The sequence below is a fragment of the Coregonus clupeaformis genome, chromosome 19 (assembly GCF_020615455.1).
Source record: "Coregonus clupeaformis isolate EN_2021a chromosome 19, ASM2061545v1, whole genome shotgun sequence".
Classification (NCBI taxonomy): Eukaryota; Metazoa; Chordata; class Actinopteri; order Salmoniformes; family Salmonidae; genus Coregonus; species Coregonus clupeaformis.
In genome coordinates this window covers 13,191,470-13,208,006 of record NC_059210.1, presented here as the reverse complement: position 1 = coordinate 13,208,006, position 16,537 = coordinate 13,191,470, and the positions used below count along the sequence as shown (strand labels likewise).

The 16,537-nt window shown below is 42.3% G+C and overlaps 1 protein-coding gene across 1 annotated transcript in view; it reads right to left on the bottom strand.

Moving 5' to 3' along the window:
• Positions 1-16,537, bottom strand: part of tmtc3 (transmembrane O-mannosyltransferase targeting cadherins 3) — a 134,494-nt gene that overhangs the window by 92,483 nt on the left and 25,474 nt on the right. The window contains exon 4 of the mRNA XM_041837034.1: positions 289-388. Coding sequence (XP_041692968.1) covers positions 289-388 — 100 coding nt within the window. The remainder of the gene's footprint in view (positions 1-288; positions 389-16,537) is intronic.

Genomic DNA, 16,537 nt, shown 5'->3' with positions numbered 1-16,537 from the left:
GCGACCGCATATGAGGGTGCCATAACGAGTCAGGTCATGGGTCTTGTTGTCCTCTGAGGGCTCAGTTTGTTTGCACGCAAACAACAGGGGGAGGGGTACAGTAGACTCACCGAATGACAGACTAGTGAGTAGGAGCATGCATCTCATTGTCCTGTTTTCCTCTGAAACGTGTGTGTGTGTGTGTGTGTGTGTGTGTGTGTGTGTGTGTGTGTGTGTGTGTGTGTGTGTGTGTGTCTCTCAAAACAGGGGGACAGTATTGGTGGAGGGCTACAGTAACAGTAGTTTCACCGATGGATTGATCGGCTCCATTAGATCTGGTGTAGGCCAGGAACGCAGCCAGGAGGAAGATGGAGGACAGGAGCTCCGCTCTTCCTACGACACCTGTCACCTGTAAGAGGAACCAAAAGTAAAAAAGTCAACATTTCTGGCACAAATATGTTATTTTCTCGTCAAACAATCGAGGAGGACCACTCTCCCCATGACACCCATCACCTGTCGGTCCATGCTATCAGGGATCCTTGGGACATCCCTACCCCCATTAAAATGTAAAATGGTAAGGGTTATGGTTAGGGTAGGTGTTAAGGTTAGGGTAAGGACGTCCCAAGGATTCCGGATAGCACTGACCATCACCAGTCAGAGGTACAAAGATGAAAGTAAACATTCGATGTCAACATTTCTGTCACAAATATGTTGTTTTCTCATGAATCATTCTAATCAATCCAACATCCTTTAAAACACTTCCTCCTCGGTATCTCTGGAAGTTCAAGCCTTTCAACATCACTCCCACCATGCCTGGAATCTGCTGCAACCTGATTCTCCATGAAAACCACAAGCTGGGTGAATCAGGTCGCAGCAGATTCCAGGCTGTAAAAACAATCAAAAAGATAACCGGCACCTAGCCTAGGCATCAAGTCCTAAAATTAACACCCGCCACATGCAGGTAGATTTTGGCATTGGCAGGTAAGATGTCCATTTCACTAGCCACATTTCACTGGCATTTGTGAATAGAAATAGTCAAGTATGATCACATTTACAGTGCATTCGGAAAGTATTCAGACCCCTTGACTTTGTCCACATTTTGTTATATTACAGCATTATTCTAAACTGGATTTAAAAAATAATTCTCCCCTCACCAATCTACACACAATACCCCATAATGACAAAGCAAAAACAGGTTTTTAGAATTTTTCGCAAATTTATTTAAAAAACAGAAATATCACATTTAAGTAAGTATTCAGACCCTTTACTCAGTACTTTGTTGAAGCACCTTTGGCAGCGATTATATCCGAGTCTTCATGGGTATGACGCTACAAGCTTGGCACACCTGTATTTGGTGAGATCCTCCCATTCTTCTCTGCAGATCCTCTCAAGCTCTGTCAGGTTGGATGGGGAGCGTCACTGTACAGCTATTTTCAGGTCTCTCCAGCGATGTTCGATCGGGTTTAAGTCCAGGCTCTGGCCGGGACACTCAAGGACATTCAGAGACTTGTCCCGAAGCCACTCCTGCGCTGTCATTGCTATGTGTTAGGGTCATTGTCCTGTTGGAAGGTGAACCTTCGCACCAGTCTGAGGTCATGAGTGCTCTGGAGCAGGTTTTCATCAAGGATCTCTCTGTATTTTCTCTGTTCATTTTGTATTTGTATTTATTATGGATCCCCAATAGCTGTTGCCAAGGTAGCAGCTACTCTTCCTGGGGCCAGCAAAATTAAGGCAGTTATACATTTTAAAAACATTACAATACAGTGGCATGCGAAAGTATTCACCCCCCTTGGCATTTGTCCTGTTTTGTTGCCTTAAAGCCTGGAATTAAAATTGAATTTTTTGGGGTTTGTATCATTTGATTTACACAATATGCCTACCACTTTGATGATGCAAAATATTTTTTATTGTGAAACAAACAAGAAATACGACAAAAAAAACTGAAAACTTGAGCGTGCATAACTATTCACCCCCCCAAAGTCAATACTTTGTAGAGCCACCTTTTGCAGCAATTACAGCTGCAAGTCTCTTGGGGTATGTTTCTATAAGCTTGGCACATCTAGTCACTGGGATTTTTGCCCATTCTTCAAGGCAAAACTGCTCCAGCTCCTTCAAGTTGGATGGGTTCCGCTGGTGTACAGCAATCTTTAAGTCATACCACAGATTCTCAATTGGATTGAGGTCTGGGCTTTGACTAGGCCATTCCAAGACATTTAAATGTTTCCCCTTAAACCACTCGAGTGTTGCTTTAGCAGTATGCTCAGGGTCATTGTCCTGCTGGAAGGTGAACCTCCGTCCCAGTCTCAAATCTCTGGAATACTGAAACAGGTTTCCCACAAGAATGTCCCTGTATTTGGCGCCATCCATCATTCCTTCAATTCTGACCAGTTTCCAGTCCCTGCCGATGAAAAACATCCCCACAGCATGATGCTGCCACCACCATGCTTCACTGTGTAGATGGTGTTCTCGGGGTAATGAGAGGTGTTGAGTTTGCGCCAGACATAGCGTTTTCCTTGATGGCCAAAAAGCTCAATTTTAGTCTCATCTGACCAGAGCACCTTCTTCCATATGTTTGGGGAGTCGCCCACATGCCTTTTGGCGAACACCAAACGTTGCTTATACTGTGCGCCTCCAATAGTCTGATATTAACTTGGGGACTGTGAAGAGACCTCTGGTGGCATGTCTTGTGGGGGTATGCATGAGTGTCCGAGCTGTGTGCCAGTAGTTCAAACTGACAGCTCGGTGCGTTCAACATGTCAATACCTCTCACAAATACAAGTAGTGATGAAGTCAATCTCTACTCCACTTTGAGCCAGGAGAGATTGACATGCATATTATTAATGTTAGCCCTCTGTGTACATCCAAGGGCCAGCTGTGCTGCCCTGTTCTGAGCCAATTGCAATTTTTCACGTTTTTCCAGCAGCAGACTATGATCGATAATGTCAAAAGCAACACCGAAATCTAACAAAACAGCCCCAGCAATCTATTTATCATCAATTTCTCTCAGCCAATCAGTCATTTGTGTAAGTGCTGTGCTTGTTGAATGACCTTCCCTATAAGCGTGCTGAAAGTCTGTAAAATAGCATTGTATCTGGTCAAACACAATTTTTCCCAACATTTTACAAAGGTTTGGTAACAGGCTAATTGGTAGGCTATTTGAGCAAGTTAAAAGGGGCTTTACTATTCTTAGCTTAACTTTTGCTTCCCTCCAGGCCTGAGGGCACACAATTTCTAGTAAGCTTAAATTGAAGATATGGCAAATAGGAATGGTAATATCGTCCGCTATTATCCTCAGTAATTTTCCATCCAAGTTGTCAGACCCCAGTGGCTTGTCATTGTTGATAGACATGTCATGCCTAAGTTTGCTAATCTTGCCAATAATTTTTTTTTAAAGTAGTTGGCAATATCAGTGGGTTTTGTAATGAATGAGCCATCTGATTCAATGAATGATGGAGCGGAGTTTGCCTTTTTGCCGAAAAATTTCATTTTAGACGCTCCGAAGCTTTTTACTATCATTCCTTAAGTCATTTATCTTCGTTTCATTGCGTAGTTTCTTCTTTTTATTCAGTTTAGTCACATAATTTCTCAATTTGCAGTACGTTTACCAATCGGTTGTGTGCCAGACCTATTTGCCATCTCTTTTGCCTCATCCCTCTCAACCATACAATTATTCAATTCCTCATCAATCCATGGGGATTCAACCGTTTTTACAGTTATTTTCTTAATGGGTGCATGCTTATTTGTAACTGGGATAAGCAATTTCATAAATGTGTCAAGTGCAGCGTCTGGTTGCTCGTCATTACACACCACGGACCAACAAATATTCTTCACATCAGCAACATAGGAATCACTACAAAACGTATTGTATGACCTCTTATACACAATATTAGGCCAAGCCTTTGGAACTTTGGTTTTCCTAGATATGGCTACTATATTGTGATCACTACATCCGATGGATTTGGATACTGCTTTCAAACAAATTTCTGCAGCATTAGTAAAGATATGATCAATACATGTTGATGATTTCATTCCTGTAGTGTTTGTAACTACCCTGGTAGGTTGATTGATAACCTGAACCAGGTTGCAGGCACTAGTTATTGTTTGAAGCTTTCTCTTGAGTGGGCAGCCTGATGAAAGCCAGTCAATATTTAAAATCACCCCAAAAGTATACCTCTCTATTGATATCACATACATTTTCAAGCATTTCACACATTATGCAGATACTGACTGTTGGCACTTGGTGGTCTATAGCAGCCTCCCACCAGAATGGGCTTTAGGTGAGGCAGATTAACGTGTAGCCATATTACTTCAACAGTATTTAACATGAGATCTTCTCTAAGCTTTACAGGAATGTGGTTCTGAATATAAAAACAGCCACACCTTCACCTTTGGCATTTCTGTCTTTTCTGTCGATCTTACAACCATGTATTGCTACCACTATATCATCAAAGGTATTATCTGTGAGTTTCAGAGACTGTCAGAATATGAATGTCATCTGTTACAAGGAAATTGATTTAATGAACCTTGTTTCTTTAGCTAGTCTCCCAGTCCCTGCCGCTGAAAAACATCCCCACAGCATGCTGCTGCCACCACGCTTCACCGTAGGGATGGTGCCAGGTTTCCTCCAGATGTGACGCTTGGCATTCAGGCCCAAGAGTTCAATCTTGGTTTCATCAGACGGGAGAATCTTGTTTCTTATGGTCAGAGTCCTTTAGGTGCCTTTTGGCAAACTCCAAGTCGGCTGTCAAGTGCCTTTTACTGAGAAGCGGCTTCAGTCTGGCCACACTACCATAAAGGCCTGATTGGTGTAGTGCTGCAGAGATGGTTATCCTTCTGGAAGGTTCTCCCATCTCCACAGAGGAACTCTGGAGCTCTGTCAGAGTGACCATCGGGTTCTTGGTCACCTCCCTGACCAAGGCTCTTCTCCCTCGATTGCTCAGTTTGGCCGGGCAGCCAGCTCTAGGAAGAGTCTTGGTGGTTCCAAACTTCTTCCATTCAAAAATGATGGAGGCCAATGTGTTCTTGAGGACCTTCAATGCTGCAGACATTTTTTGGTACCCTTTCCCAGATCTGTGCCTCGACACAATCCTATCTCGGAGCTCTACAGACAATTCCTTCGACCTCATGGCTTGGTTTTTGCTCTGACATGCACTGTCAACTGTGGGACCTTATATAGACAGGTGTGTGCCTTTCCAAATAATGTCCAAGCAATTGAATTTACCACAGGTGGACTCCAATGTTTTAGACACATCAAGGATGATCAACAGGATGCACCAGAGCTCAATTCCGAGTCTCATAGCAAAGGGTCTGAATCCTTATTTAAATAAGGTGTCCGTTTTGTTATTTTTAATACATTAGAAAAAATGTCTAAAAACCTGTTTTGGCTTTGTCATTATGGGGTAGTGTGTGTAAATTGATGAGGATTTGTTCTTATTTCATACATTTTAGAATAAGGCTGTAACGCAACCAAATGTGGAAAAAGTCAAGGGGTCTGAATACTTTCCGAATACACTGTATAGTAAAATAAATGCTGCAGTAGCTGTTTTCAAAGTATTTCTGCCATTTTGTTTCATAGTTGGTAAATTACATTTCACAAAATCAAAGAACTACAAACCCTATATAGCCTATCCCACCTCACGCTGCAACACTCCCTGGCTGGGGGCTGTGCACTCTTGAAGAGCTGAGTGAAATGTTGATTTTTAGAAGCACTGCGCACAGGCATAAAAGTTGGTCTAATTTACTTGAAACTAAAGTCTACTGAAGTGAGACTTTGTCCTTGTTTTTCTTGGCTATTCATACTGAAGCAAAATATGAAACACAACATGCAACAATTTCAAAGATTTTACTGAGTTGCACTTCATATAAGGAAAATCAGTCAACTGAAATAAATTAATTAGGTCCTAATCTATGGATTTCACATGACTGGGAATAAAGATATGCATCCGTTGGTCACAGATACAGTACCTTAAAAATAAAATGGGCCTCACAATGGGCCTCAGGAACTCGTAACAGTATTTCCGTGCATTCAAATTGCCATCGATAAAATGTAATTGTGTTCGTTGTCTGTACCTTATGCCTGCCCATACCATAACCCCAACATAGGGCACTCTGTTCACAACGTTAACATCAGCAAACCGCTCACCCACACAACACCATACACGTGGTCTGCAGTTGTGATGCCGGTTTGACGTAGTGACAAATTCTCTAAAACGTTGTTGGAGGCAGCTTATGGTAGATGTAAACAAATGAGAGACATAAATCATGGAGGGAGACCACAGAGGTGGCTCTTGCAGTATAGGGGCCTCTAGCAGATATATGTGAATGCTGACTGCCACCTTATGCGAGCACATGGAACTGCACGTTTTCTTTACACAGGAGCGGCTGGGTTTGCAGATCCTTCACCATGAACAGAGCAGATCTAGGTCATGTTGAGTTGGTAGAAAACATTTGGAAACGCATTGAGGTACAACCTGAACTTGTCCAATAAGAAACAGATGCGTGTTGAAAAATATTTTTGCTTTGCTGAAAATGGTCCGGGTGAGGTCGACTCAGTTCCATCTTTAGGATAATAAATGTCATATAAACGCAGTTCTAATTAAATATGTTCACTATGTTCAGATACCAGACACAGATGCAGCACAAATACACTGAACTACACATTCAGAAAGACAGCCACTAAGAGGCTCACAACGGTCTCTTTGTCGGTGTTTATCATGAAGGGGACCTTCAGTGCTCAGTGCATCAAATGCAAAACAAATGATCCGTTGAGAGAGAGATTCCTGATCAAGATAACGTGATTGCATTGGCCGGGGCAGGGGCTTCTTTTTGACTGAGTGAAATGGGCCCTTTCAAAGAATTGAGAGGCTGCACTCAACTGAAGGAGAGAACACCATGAGGAAGATGAGAGGGAGTTCGAGAGAGCACTGATCTGTGTAACATTACCACTCCCTTCACCGGAGCAGCAGAACGTTGACTTTGTTATTCTTCTATTCTGTTTTCTAAGGCCTGTCTGGTCGCCAGTGCAACTCTATTGAATGGGGCAAAATACAAGTACAAAATGGGGGTAAGGGCTAGAGGAGAGAAGTTGTTGAGGTAGACAGTAATGACAGTGATGGGTTCAATTCGAGTTCATCCCCAATTCATGTATTGAAAAATACATTAATCAATGTCCAATTCAATAAACCAAATACTGCGAAGGAACTGACGCCAACTTTTGAATTCCATTCTTTTCATGTCACTAACTGAATGCAGGTCTGTACAACTCATATACCACACCTACTACACAAAGTTGAGCAACTCTTGCCCTCTCCCTCTGTGCCCTGTGCACTTTTCTCATTGATTTGTTATTACAAGGCACTCCACGCCTAATAGTTGGGGTAAGGATTTGGGGAGAGTAAAGGCCTTCCCACACTGTATGTCGGATTCAGTCTTTTACGATTATTACATGTCACACTGTGCAATGTTACAAAATTCAAAATGTTGATATCATCCTGGCCAAATTGTGCGATTTCTTTCAGGTCTGTCGTCACATTCTGTGATTGGCTTGCGAGGCTACATCAACTGCAGTTGTGTATTTTATCTGCCCATGTGCCACCAACAGCAGCGCAAGCCTCCCTCTATGCTTATGCACAAGTTCGGAAAAACAGAAAGTATGCATCTTAGAAATAGTTCTCACATACAAACTTTATATGTCCGAACTCAGAATCAAATAGGCTTCCCAAAAAGAACATGTGGTAGAATGTTTATTTTGATCAGCGATTTTGTGCATTTATCAAAATCCCATCAGGTTGCCCGATTTCAGATGTGTCATGTAAACACGATTATTAAGGAAAACGTTCTTCTTGTAAAGCATGTAAACGTTTAAATCAAACTATTATACTAATCTGACTATTTACAAAAATCGTATTATTGTGTGCATACTCAGTGCCGGCCGGGTTCCTATTGGCCAATCACCGGGATCGGCTCATAACACCAGCCACAGTACATGATTAAGGACAAACATTTCTGACACTGCCAGAACTTTGTCGGAGCCTACAACCGCACGTAGTGGTACTTATGCCCGATGTTCACCAGATGCATATGCGTTTGGTTTTGCCAGATGTCTAGCCCGCATTTTCCGCACATGTGCTTCGCTTTAAACTTCAATGCACAGAGATACCATGACGAGATCCTGAGGCCCATTGTCGTGCCTTTCATCCACCACCATCACCTCATGTTTCAGCATGATAATGCACGGCCCAATGTCACAAGGATCTGTACACAATTTCTGGAAGCTGAAAATGTCACATTTCCTCCATGGCCTGCATACTCACCACACGTCACCCATTCATGTTTGGGATGCTCTGGATCGACGTGTACGACAGCGTGTTCCAGTTCCCGCCAATATCCAGCAACTTTGCACAGCCATTGAAGAGTGTGACAACATTCCACTGGCCACTATCAACAGCCTAATCAACTCTATGCGAAGAAGACGTGTCACGCTGCATGAGGCAAATGGTGGTCACACCAGATAGGAGCACAGCCCCTGCTCCTACATCGCTGGAATCGGTGTACAAAGCAAATGGACTACGGAAATCCGGAGAAGCTAGCACCGGTAGAGAGACCAAAAGGGTCCCAGCATTTCGTAACCCAAACGGGAGGCGAAGGTAGGAAAACAAACCATCAGGAGTGACAAAAGCAGACAGCTCGTTGGCGTGCTCAGCTAGAGGGACCCACCAATATCCCCTCAGCAGATCGCACTTGCTAAAATACTTAGCAGCGCCAACATGGTCCACACAATCGTCGACCCTGGGCAAAGGGTACGAGTCTGACTTAGTAACAGCATTGCTATTCCGAAAATCAGAACAAAACCCCAGAGAACCATCCTTTCTAGGTACTAATATACAGGGTACTATATGTTGTGCAATGCCGTGCTCAAGCATGAACTCCACATCACTGTGGAGTATCTCACTCTTTTCAAGATTCAGTCAATAGGCATGTTGTTTGATTGGGGCAGAGTCTCCAACGTCAATGTCATGCTCTAGCGCATTTGAGTTGGCACATCTGAGAAAATATACTGATTAATAAAAAGATAAACATATTTAACAAAAAAAAAAAAAAAAAAGTATATTTATTAATGATATTATGAATAGAAATGGTGGAGTTATGTCACATATGCAGCTATCGAAAATATATGGGAATGTCTGCTCAATCCAAACTTACAACCAACTGATTGCAGCATTACCACAAAAATGGAGGAGGCAATTGGAAGAGGGAGAAGGTAGGGAACTTGTGTGAATTGGCATACATAGAAAAATATACCAGTTTCATTTGAGGACAAAAATGTTGACAGCTGCGCCATACAGCTTGCAAAATAAATGGGAAGAGATTTTCGACGTACCGATTCCATGGCACATGGTTTATGAACTGAAAATACACTTGATTCAACACTGAGTTTTTCAATTTAAATTATTATACAAAATTCTTGCCACCAACAGAATGCAATATATTATGGGGCATACAACAATCTCAGCTCTGTAGATTTTGCTGTGAAGAGACAGAATCACTAGATCATTTACTCTGGTATTGCCCCTATGTAGCTTGTTTCTGGTCACAGGTTCAGGAATGGTTTGAAAAAAATCATTCAAAACATTCACTTAAAATGTACTTTACAAATAGCAGTGTTGGGTGATTTGGAAAGCAATAATCAGTCAATAAATAATATAACAATACTTGTAGGAAAGGTTTCATCTTTGGCTCACAATCTGTGGATACTATATGATTAGAAAGGTTCAAAATGTATGTAAAACATCACAGCACAATTGAAAAATATATATGGCACATGGAAACTAAACGAGGGTGGTCTATGGTGATTGGTGGGATGGGCTGAGAGTGGCTGAGGGGTGGGTTTAAAGAACTTATGTTCAGTAATGTATTATTGTTATGTGATTGCTGTATATAAAAGTAACATGTATGTAAAATGTGTATGCAAAATGTGTATAAAATGTATATGTAGCAGAAAAGCTGTAAAAACAACAAAAAGGATACACTACCGGTCAAAAGTTTTAGAACACCTACTCATTTAAGGGTTTTTCTTTTTCTACATTGTAGAATAATAGTGAAGACATCAAAACTATGAAATAACACATGGAATCATGTAGTAACCAAAACAGTGTTATACAGGGGCCTCCCGAGTGGCTCAGTGGTCTAAGGCATGCAGTGCTAGCTGTGCCACTAGAGATCCTGGTTCGAGTCCAGGCTCTGTCGCAGACCCATGGGTCGGCGCACATGATGACAGCTTTGCACACAGTCTTGAAGGAGTTCCCACATATGCTGAGCACTTGTTGGCTGCTTTTCCTTCACTCTGCGGTCCAACTCATCCCAAACCACCTCAATTGGGTTGAGGTCGGGGGATTGTAGAGGCCAGGTCATCTGATGCAGCACTCCATCACTCTCTTTCTAGGTCAAATAGCCCTTACACAGCCTGAAGGTGTGTTGGGTCATTGTCCTCTTGAAAAACAAATGATGGTCCCAATAAGCCCAAACCAGATGGGATGGCGTATCGCTGCAGAATGCTGTGGTAGCCATGCTGGTTAAGTGTGCCTTGAATTCTAAATAAATCACAGACAGTGTCACCAGCAAAGCACCCCCACACCATAACACATTTACATTACATTTTACATTTTAGTCATTTAGCAGACGCTTTTATCCAGAGCTACTTACAGTTAGTGAATGCATACATGTTTTTATTTTATTTTTTTCATACTGGCCCCCCGTGGGAAAATAACCCACTACGCTGCCGGCCAAACCCTCCCCTACCTTGGACGACGCTGGACCAATTGTGCGCCGCCCATGGGTCTCCCACCTCCTCCACCATGCTTTACGGTGGGAAATAACACATCCGGAGATTATCCGTTCACCCACACCATGTCTCAAAGACATGGCGGTTGGAACCAAAAATCTCCAGACCAAATGACAAATTCCCACCGGTCTAATGTCCACCGCTCGTGTTTCGTGGCCCAAGAAAGTGTCTTCTTCTTATTGGTGTCCTTTAGTAGTGGTTTCTTTACAGCAATTTGACCATGAAGGCCTGATACACGCAGCCTGTATCACCGCCTGGTACAGCAACTGCACCGCCCACAACCGCAGGGCTCTCCAGAGGGTAGTGCAGTCTGCCAAACGCATTACCGGGGGCAAACTACCCGCCCTCCATGACACATACAGCACCTGATGTCAAAGGAAGGCCAAAAAGATCATCAAGGTCATCAACCACCCGAGCCACTGCCTGTTCACCCCGCTATCATACAGAAGGTGAGGTCAGTACAGGTGCATCAAAGCTGGGACCGAGAGAATGAAAAACAGCTTCTATCTCAAGGCCATCAGACTGATAAATAGCCATCACTAGCGCATTAGAGGCTGCTGCTGCCTATTGAAATCACTGGCCACTTAGTCACTTTAATAATGTTTACATATCTTGCACTACTCATCTCATATGTACAATTGAAGTCGGATGTTTACATACACCTTAGCCAAATACATTTAAACTCAGTTTTTCACAATTCCTGACATTTAATCCTAGTAAAAATTCCCTGTCTTAGGTCAGTCACCACTTTATTTTAAGAATGTGAAATGTCAGAATAATAGTAGAGAGAATTCTTTATTTCAGCTTTAATTTATTTCATCACATTCCCAGTGGGTCAGAAGTTTACATACACTCAATTAGTATTTGGTAGCATTGCCTTTAAATTGTTTAACTTGGGTCAAACATTTCGGGTAGCCTTCCACAAGCTTCCCACAATAAATTGGGTGAATTTTGGCCCATTCCTCCTGACAGAGCTGGTGTAACTGAGTCAGGTTTGTAGGCCTCCTTGCTCGCACACGCTTTTTCAGTTCTGCCCACAAATGTTCTATAGGAGTGAGGTCAGGGCTTTGTGATGGCCACGCCAATACCTTGACTTTGTTGTCCTTAAGCCATTTTGCCACAACTTTGGAAGTAAGCTTGGGGTCATTGTCCATTTGGAAGACCCATTTGCGACCAAGCTTTAACTTCTTTACTGATGTCTTGAGATGTTGCTTCAATATATATCCACATAATTTTCCTTCCTCATGATGCCATCTATTTTGTGAAGTGCACCAGTCCTACCTGCAGCAAAGCACCCCACAGCATGATGCTGCCACCCCTGTGCTTCACGGTTGGGATGGTGTTCTTCAGCTTGCAAGCAACCCCCCTTTTCCTCCAAACATAACGATGGTCATTATGGCCAAACAGTTCTATTTTTGTTTAATAAGACCAGAGGACATTTCTCCAAAAAGTACGATCTTTGTCCCCACGTGCAGTTGGAAACCGTAGTCTGGCTTTTTTATGGCGGTTTTGGAGCAGTGGCTTCTTCCTTGCTGAGCGGCCTTTCAGGTTATGTCGATATAGGACTTGTTTTACTGTGGATATAGATACTTTTGTACCTGTTTCCTCCAGCATCTTCACAAGGTCCTTTGCTGTTGTTCTGGGATTTATATGCACTTTTCGCACCAAAGTACGTTCATCTCTAGGAGACAGAACGCGTCTCCTTCCTGAGCAGTATGACGGCTGCGTGGTCCCATGGTGTTTATACTTGCGTACTATTGTTTGTACAGATGAACGTGGTACCTTCAGGCGTTTGGAAATTGCTCCCAAGGATGAACCAGACTTGTGAAGGTCTACAATTTCTTTTCTGAGGTCTTGGCTAATTTCTTTTGATTTTCCCATGACGTCACGCTAAGAGGCACTGAGTTTGAAGGTAGGCCTTGAAATACATCCACAAGTACACCTCTAATTGACTCAAATGATGTCAATTAGCCTATCAGAAGCTTCTAAAGCCATGACATCATTTTCTGGAATTTTCCAAGCTGTTTAAAGGCACAGTCAACTTAGTGTATGTAAACTTCTGACCCACTGGAATTGTGATACAGTGAATTATAATTGAAATAATCTGTCTGTAAACAATTGTTGGAAAAATGACTTGTGTCATGCACAAAGTACATGTCCTAACCGACTTGCCAAAACTATAGTTTGTTAACAAGAAATTTGTGGAGTGGTTGAAAAAAACGAGTTTTAATGACTCCAACCTAAGTGTATGTAAACTTCCGACTTCCACTGTATACACTGCATTCTATTCAATAATATTCTACTGCATCTTAGTCCATGCCGCTCTGTCATTGCTTGTCCATATATGTAGAGTGAGGGAAAAAAGTATTTGATCCCCTGCTGATATTGTACATTTGCCCACAGACAAAGAAATGATCAGTCTATAATTTTAATGGTAGGTTTATTTGAAAAGTGAGAGACAGAATAACAACAAAAACATCCAGAAAAACGCATGTCAAAAATGTTATAAATTGATTTGCATTTTAATGAGGGAAATAAGTATTTGACCCCCTCTCAATCAGAAATATTTCTGGCTCCCAGGTGTATTTTATACAGGTAACGAGCTGAGATTAGGAGCACACTCTTAAAGGGAGTGCTCCTAATCTCAGCTTGTTACCTGTATAGAAGACACCTGCCCACAGAAGCAATCAATCAATCAGATTCCAAACTCTCCACCATGGCCAAGACCAAAGAGCTCTCCAAGGATGTCAGAGACAAGATTGTAGACCTAAACAAAGCTGGAATGGGCTACAGGACCATCGCCAAGCAGCTTGGTGAGAAGGTGACAACAGTTGGTGCGATTATTCGCAAATGGAAGAAACACAAAATAACTGTCAATCTCCCTCGGCCTGGGGCTCCATGCAAGATCTCACCTCGTGGAGTTGCAATGATCATGAGAACGGTGAGTAATCAGCCCAGAACTACACGGGAGGATCTTGTCAATGATCTCAAGGCAGCTGGGACCATAGTCACCAAGAAAACAATTGGTAACACACTACGCCGTGAACGACTGAAATCCTGCAGCGCCTGCAAGGTCCCCCTGCTCAAGAAAGCACATATACATGCCCGTCTGAAGTTTGCCAATGAACATCTGAATGATTCTTTGGCATCAACTCAACTCGCCGTGTTTGGAGGAGGAATGCTGCCTATGACCCCAAGAACACCATCCCCACTGTCAAACATGGAGGTGGAAACATTATGCTTTGGGGGTGTTTTTCTGCTAAGGGGACAGGACAACTTCACCACATCAAAGGGACGATGGACAGGGCCATGTACCGTCAAATCTTGGGTGAGAACCTCCTTCCCTCAGCCAGGGCATTGAAAATGGGTCGTGGATGGGTATTCCAGCATGACAATGACCCAAAACACACGGCCAAGGCAACAAAGGAGTGGCTCAAGAAGAAGCACATTAAGGTCCTGGAGTGTCCTACCCAGTCTCCAGACCTTAATCCCATAGAAAATATGTGGAGGGAGCTGAAGGTTCGAGTTGCCAAACTTCAGCCTCGAAACCTTAATGACTTGGAGAACATCTGCAAAAGAGGAGTGGGACAAAATCCCTCCTGAGATGTAGTTGGCCACCAGGTTTGCACACAAGAAACGTCTGACCTCTGTGATTGCCAACAAGGGTTTTGCCACCAAGTAATAAGTCATGTTTTGCAGAGGGGTCAAATACTTATTTCCCTCATTAAAATGCAAATGAATTGATAAAAATTTTGACATGCGTTTTTCTGGATTTTTTTGTTGTTATTCTGTCTCTCACTGTTCAAATAAACCTACCATTAAAATTATAGACTGATAATTTCTTTGTCAGTGGGCAAACGTACAAAATCAGCAGGGGATCAAATACTTTTTTCCCCTCACTGTGTATATTTTTTAATCCCCTTCCTTACTAGTTTTGTGTGTATTGGGTATATGTTGTAACATTTTTTGATATTACTTGTTAGATATTACTGCACTGTCGGAGCTAGAAGCACAAGCATTTCGCTACACCCGCTATAACATCTGCTAAACACGTGTATGTGACAAATAAAATTGTATTCGTTTTGATGTGTCTACGGAGAGCCATGTTAGTGAGAGGTGCTTCGGATTGCGCAGCACACTCAGGGCCGCAAAAGGCATGGATTTATTTAGGGGGCATTACGGCCAAAGTGGACGCCGCCGTGACATTCGAGGCATTATCAACTGCTTGTCAAATTCTGAATGAGAGACTATTGGAGTGTGTACAGGCTGCGCAAAAAACTAAGCAGAGCTCATGCCTTTCAAGCGACTTTTTTCAAATCAATAGTCTCATCATGCAGCCTTACAATGTATTAAAAATCAAAACATATAGCCCAATGTTTGTAGAACTAAAGTTACATTAATAACTCTAAATTAAGAAAATAGGAGTACCTATTTATTTTTTAACCACTCAACACAGAATAGCCACATGTGCGCACACCCTCATATCTTTGTTCAATTGGATTCTTCATTCTATAAAATAATGCCACCGAATTATAAGCAAATCTTGTCTACTAAATGAACTAGTATAGCCCACAGCCATTTGGCATAGCCACGTCAGGACCTAACATAAGGACGACTCAGAGTATGCTATTATTTTCTTTTGAAATAGACTACATTTTCTTCATATCATGCTTCTTTAGACATGTCTAAAATAAATAATGGATTTATTGTGAAGGTGTAGGCTATATTACATTAATTTATTAGACTTTTAAAATGGCTTGTAGGCTATGTGTGGAAGCCAGGAAATGCTAAATGTGTTTATGTTGATTAACGGTCAATTACCGTGAGACCGACAGTTATTTGCTTGACAATCACCGGCTGACAAAATGTCATGACCGCCACAGCCCTAGTAACACCCAACTGCTTTAGCACTTGCTGGAAGTCCTTTGACATGAAATTTGAACCTTGGTCTGATAGCAATACCTGCGGATGTCCAAACGTTGAAAACAATTTCAATACTAGGAGCCGTGATTTTCCTCAGTGGAATGGCCTCATGGAAACGAGAGGCAGTGCACATGATGGTCAAGAGAAACTGATTACCACTCTTTGCTTCAGGCAAAGGACCAACATAGTCCACCAAGACTCTGCTGAAAGGTTTGACAAAAACAGGAATAGGCAGCAAAGGTGCAACTGGTACAGCTTGATTTGGTTTACCTGACCTCTGTCAAACACAACATGATTTACAGTAAGCAACAACATCCTGTTTCAGACCAGCCCAGAATAAGTTACGCAAGATATGGTCATACGTCTTGTTGACCCCAAGATGGCCTGCCATACTAACAAAATGAAGCTTAAGTAGTTCCCCAGAACAGTTGAGCCAGTCACGTGTTTGTAAGTAGCACAACAGGAGAAAGCGGGAGCAGGTGAGTCCAGCTGTGTACTGACAGCGGTCGCATTTTATATAAAAAAAATCAGTGTTTTTTTTGTTCCAAGAGTGATCAGCGGCACGCAACTATAGCTTTCCTTCGCAGAAAATACACTAAACAAAAATATAAAACGCAACATGTAAAGTGTTGGTCCCATGTTTCATGAGCTGAAATAAAGATCCCCGAAATTGTTCATACGCACAAAAAGCTTATTTCTCACAGATTTTGTGCACAAATTTGTTTACAACCCCGTTACTGAGAATGTATTTATCCTTTGCCGAGATAATCAATCCACCTGACAGGCGTAGTATAT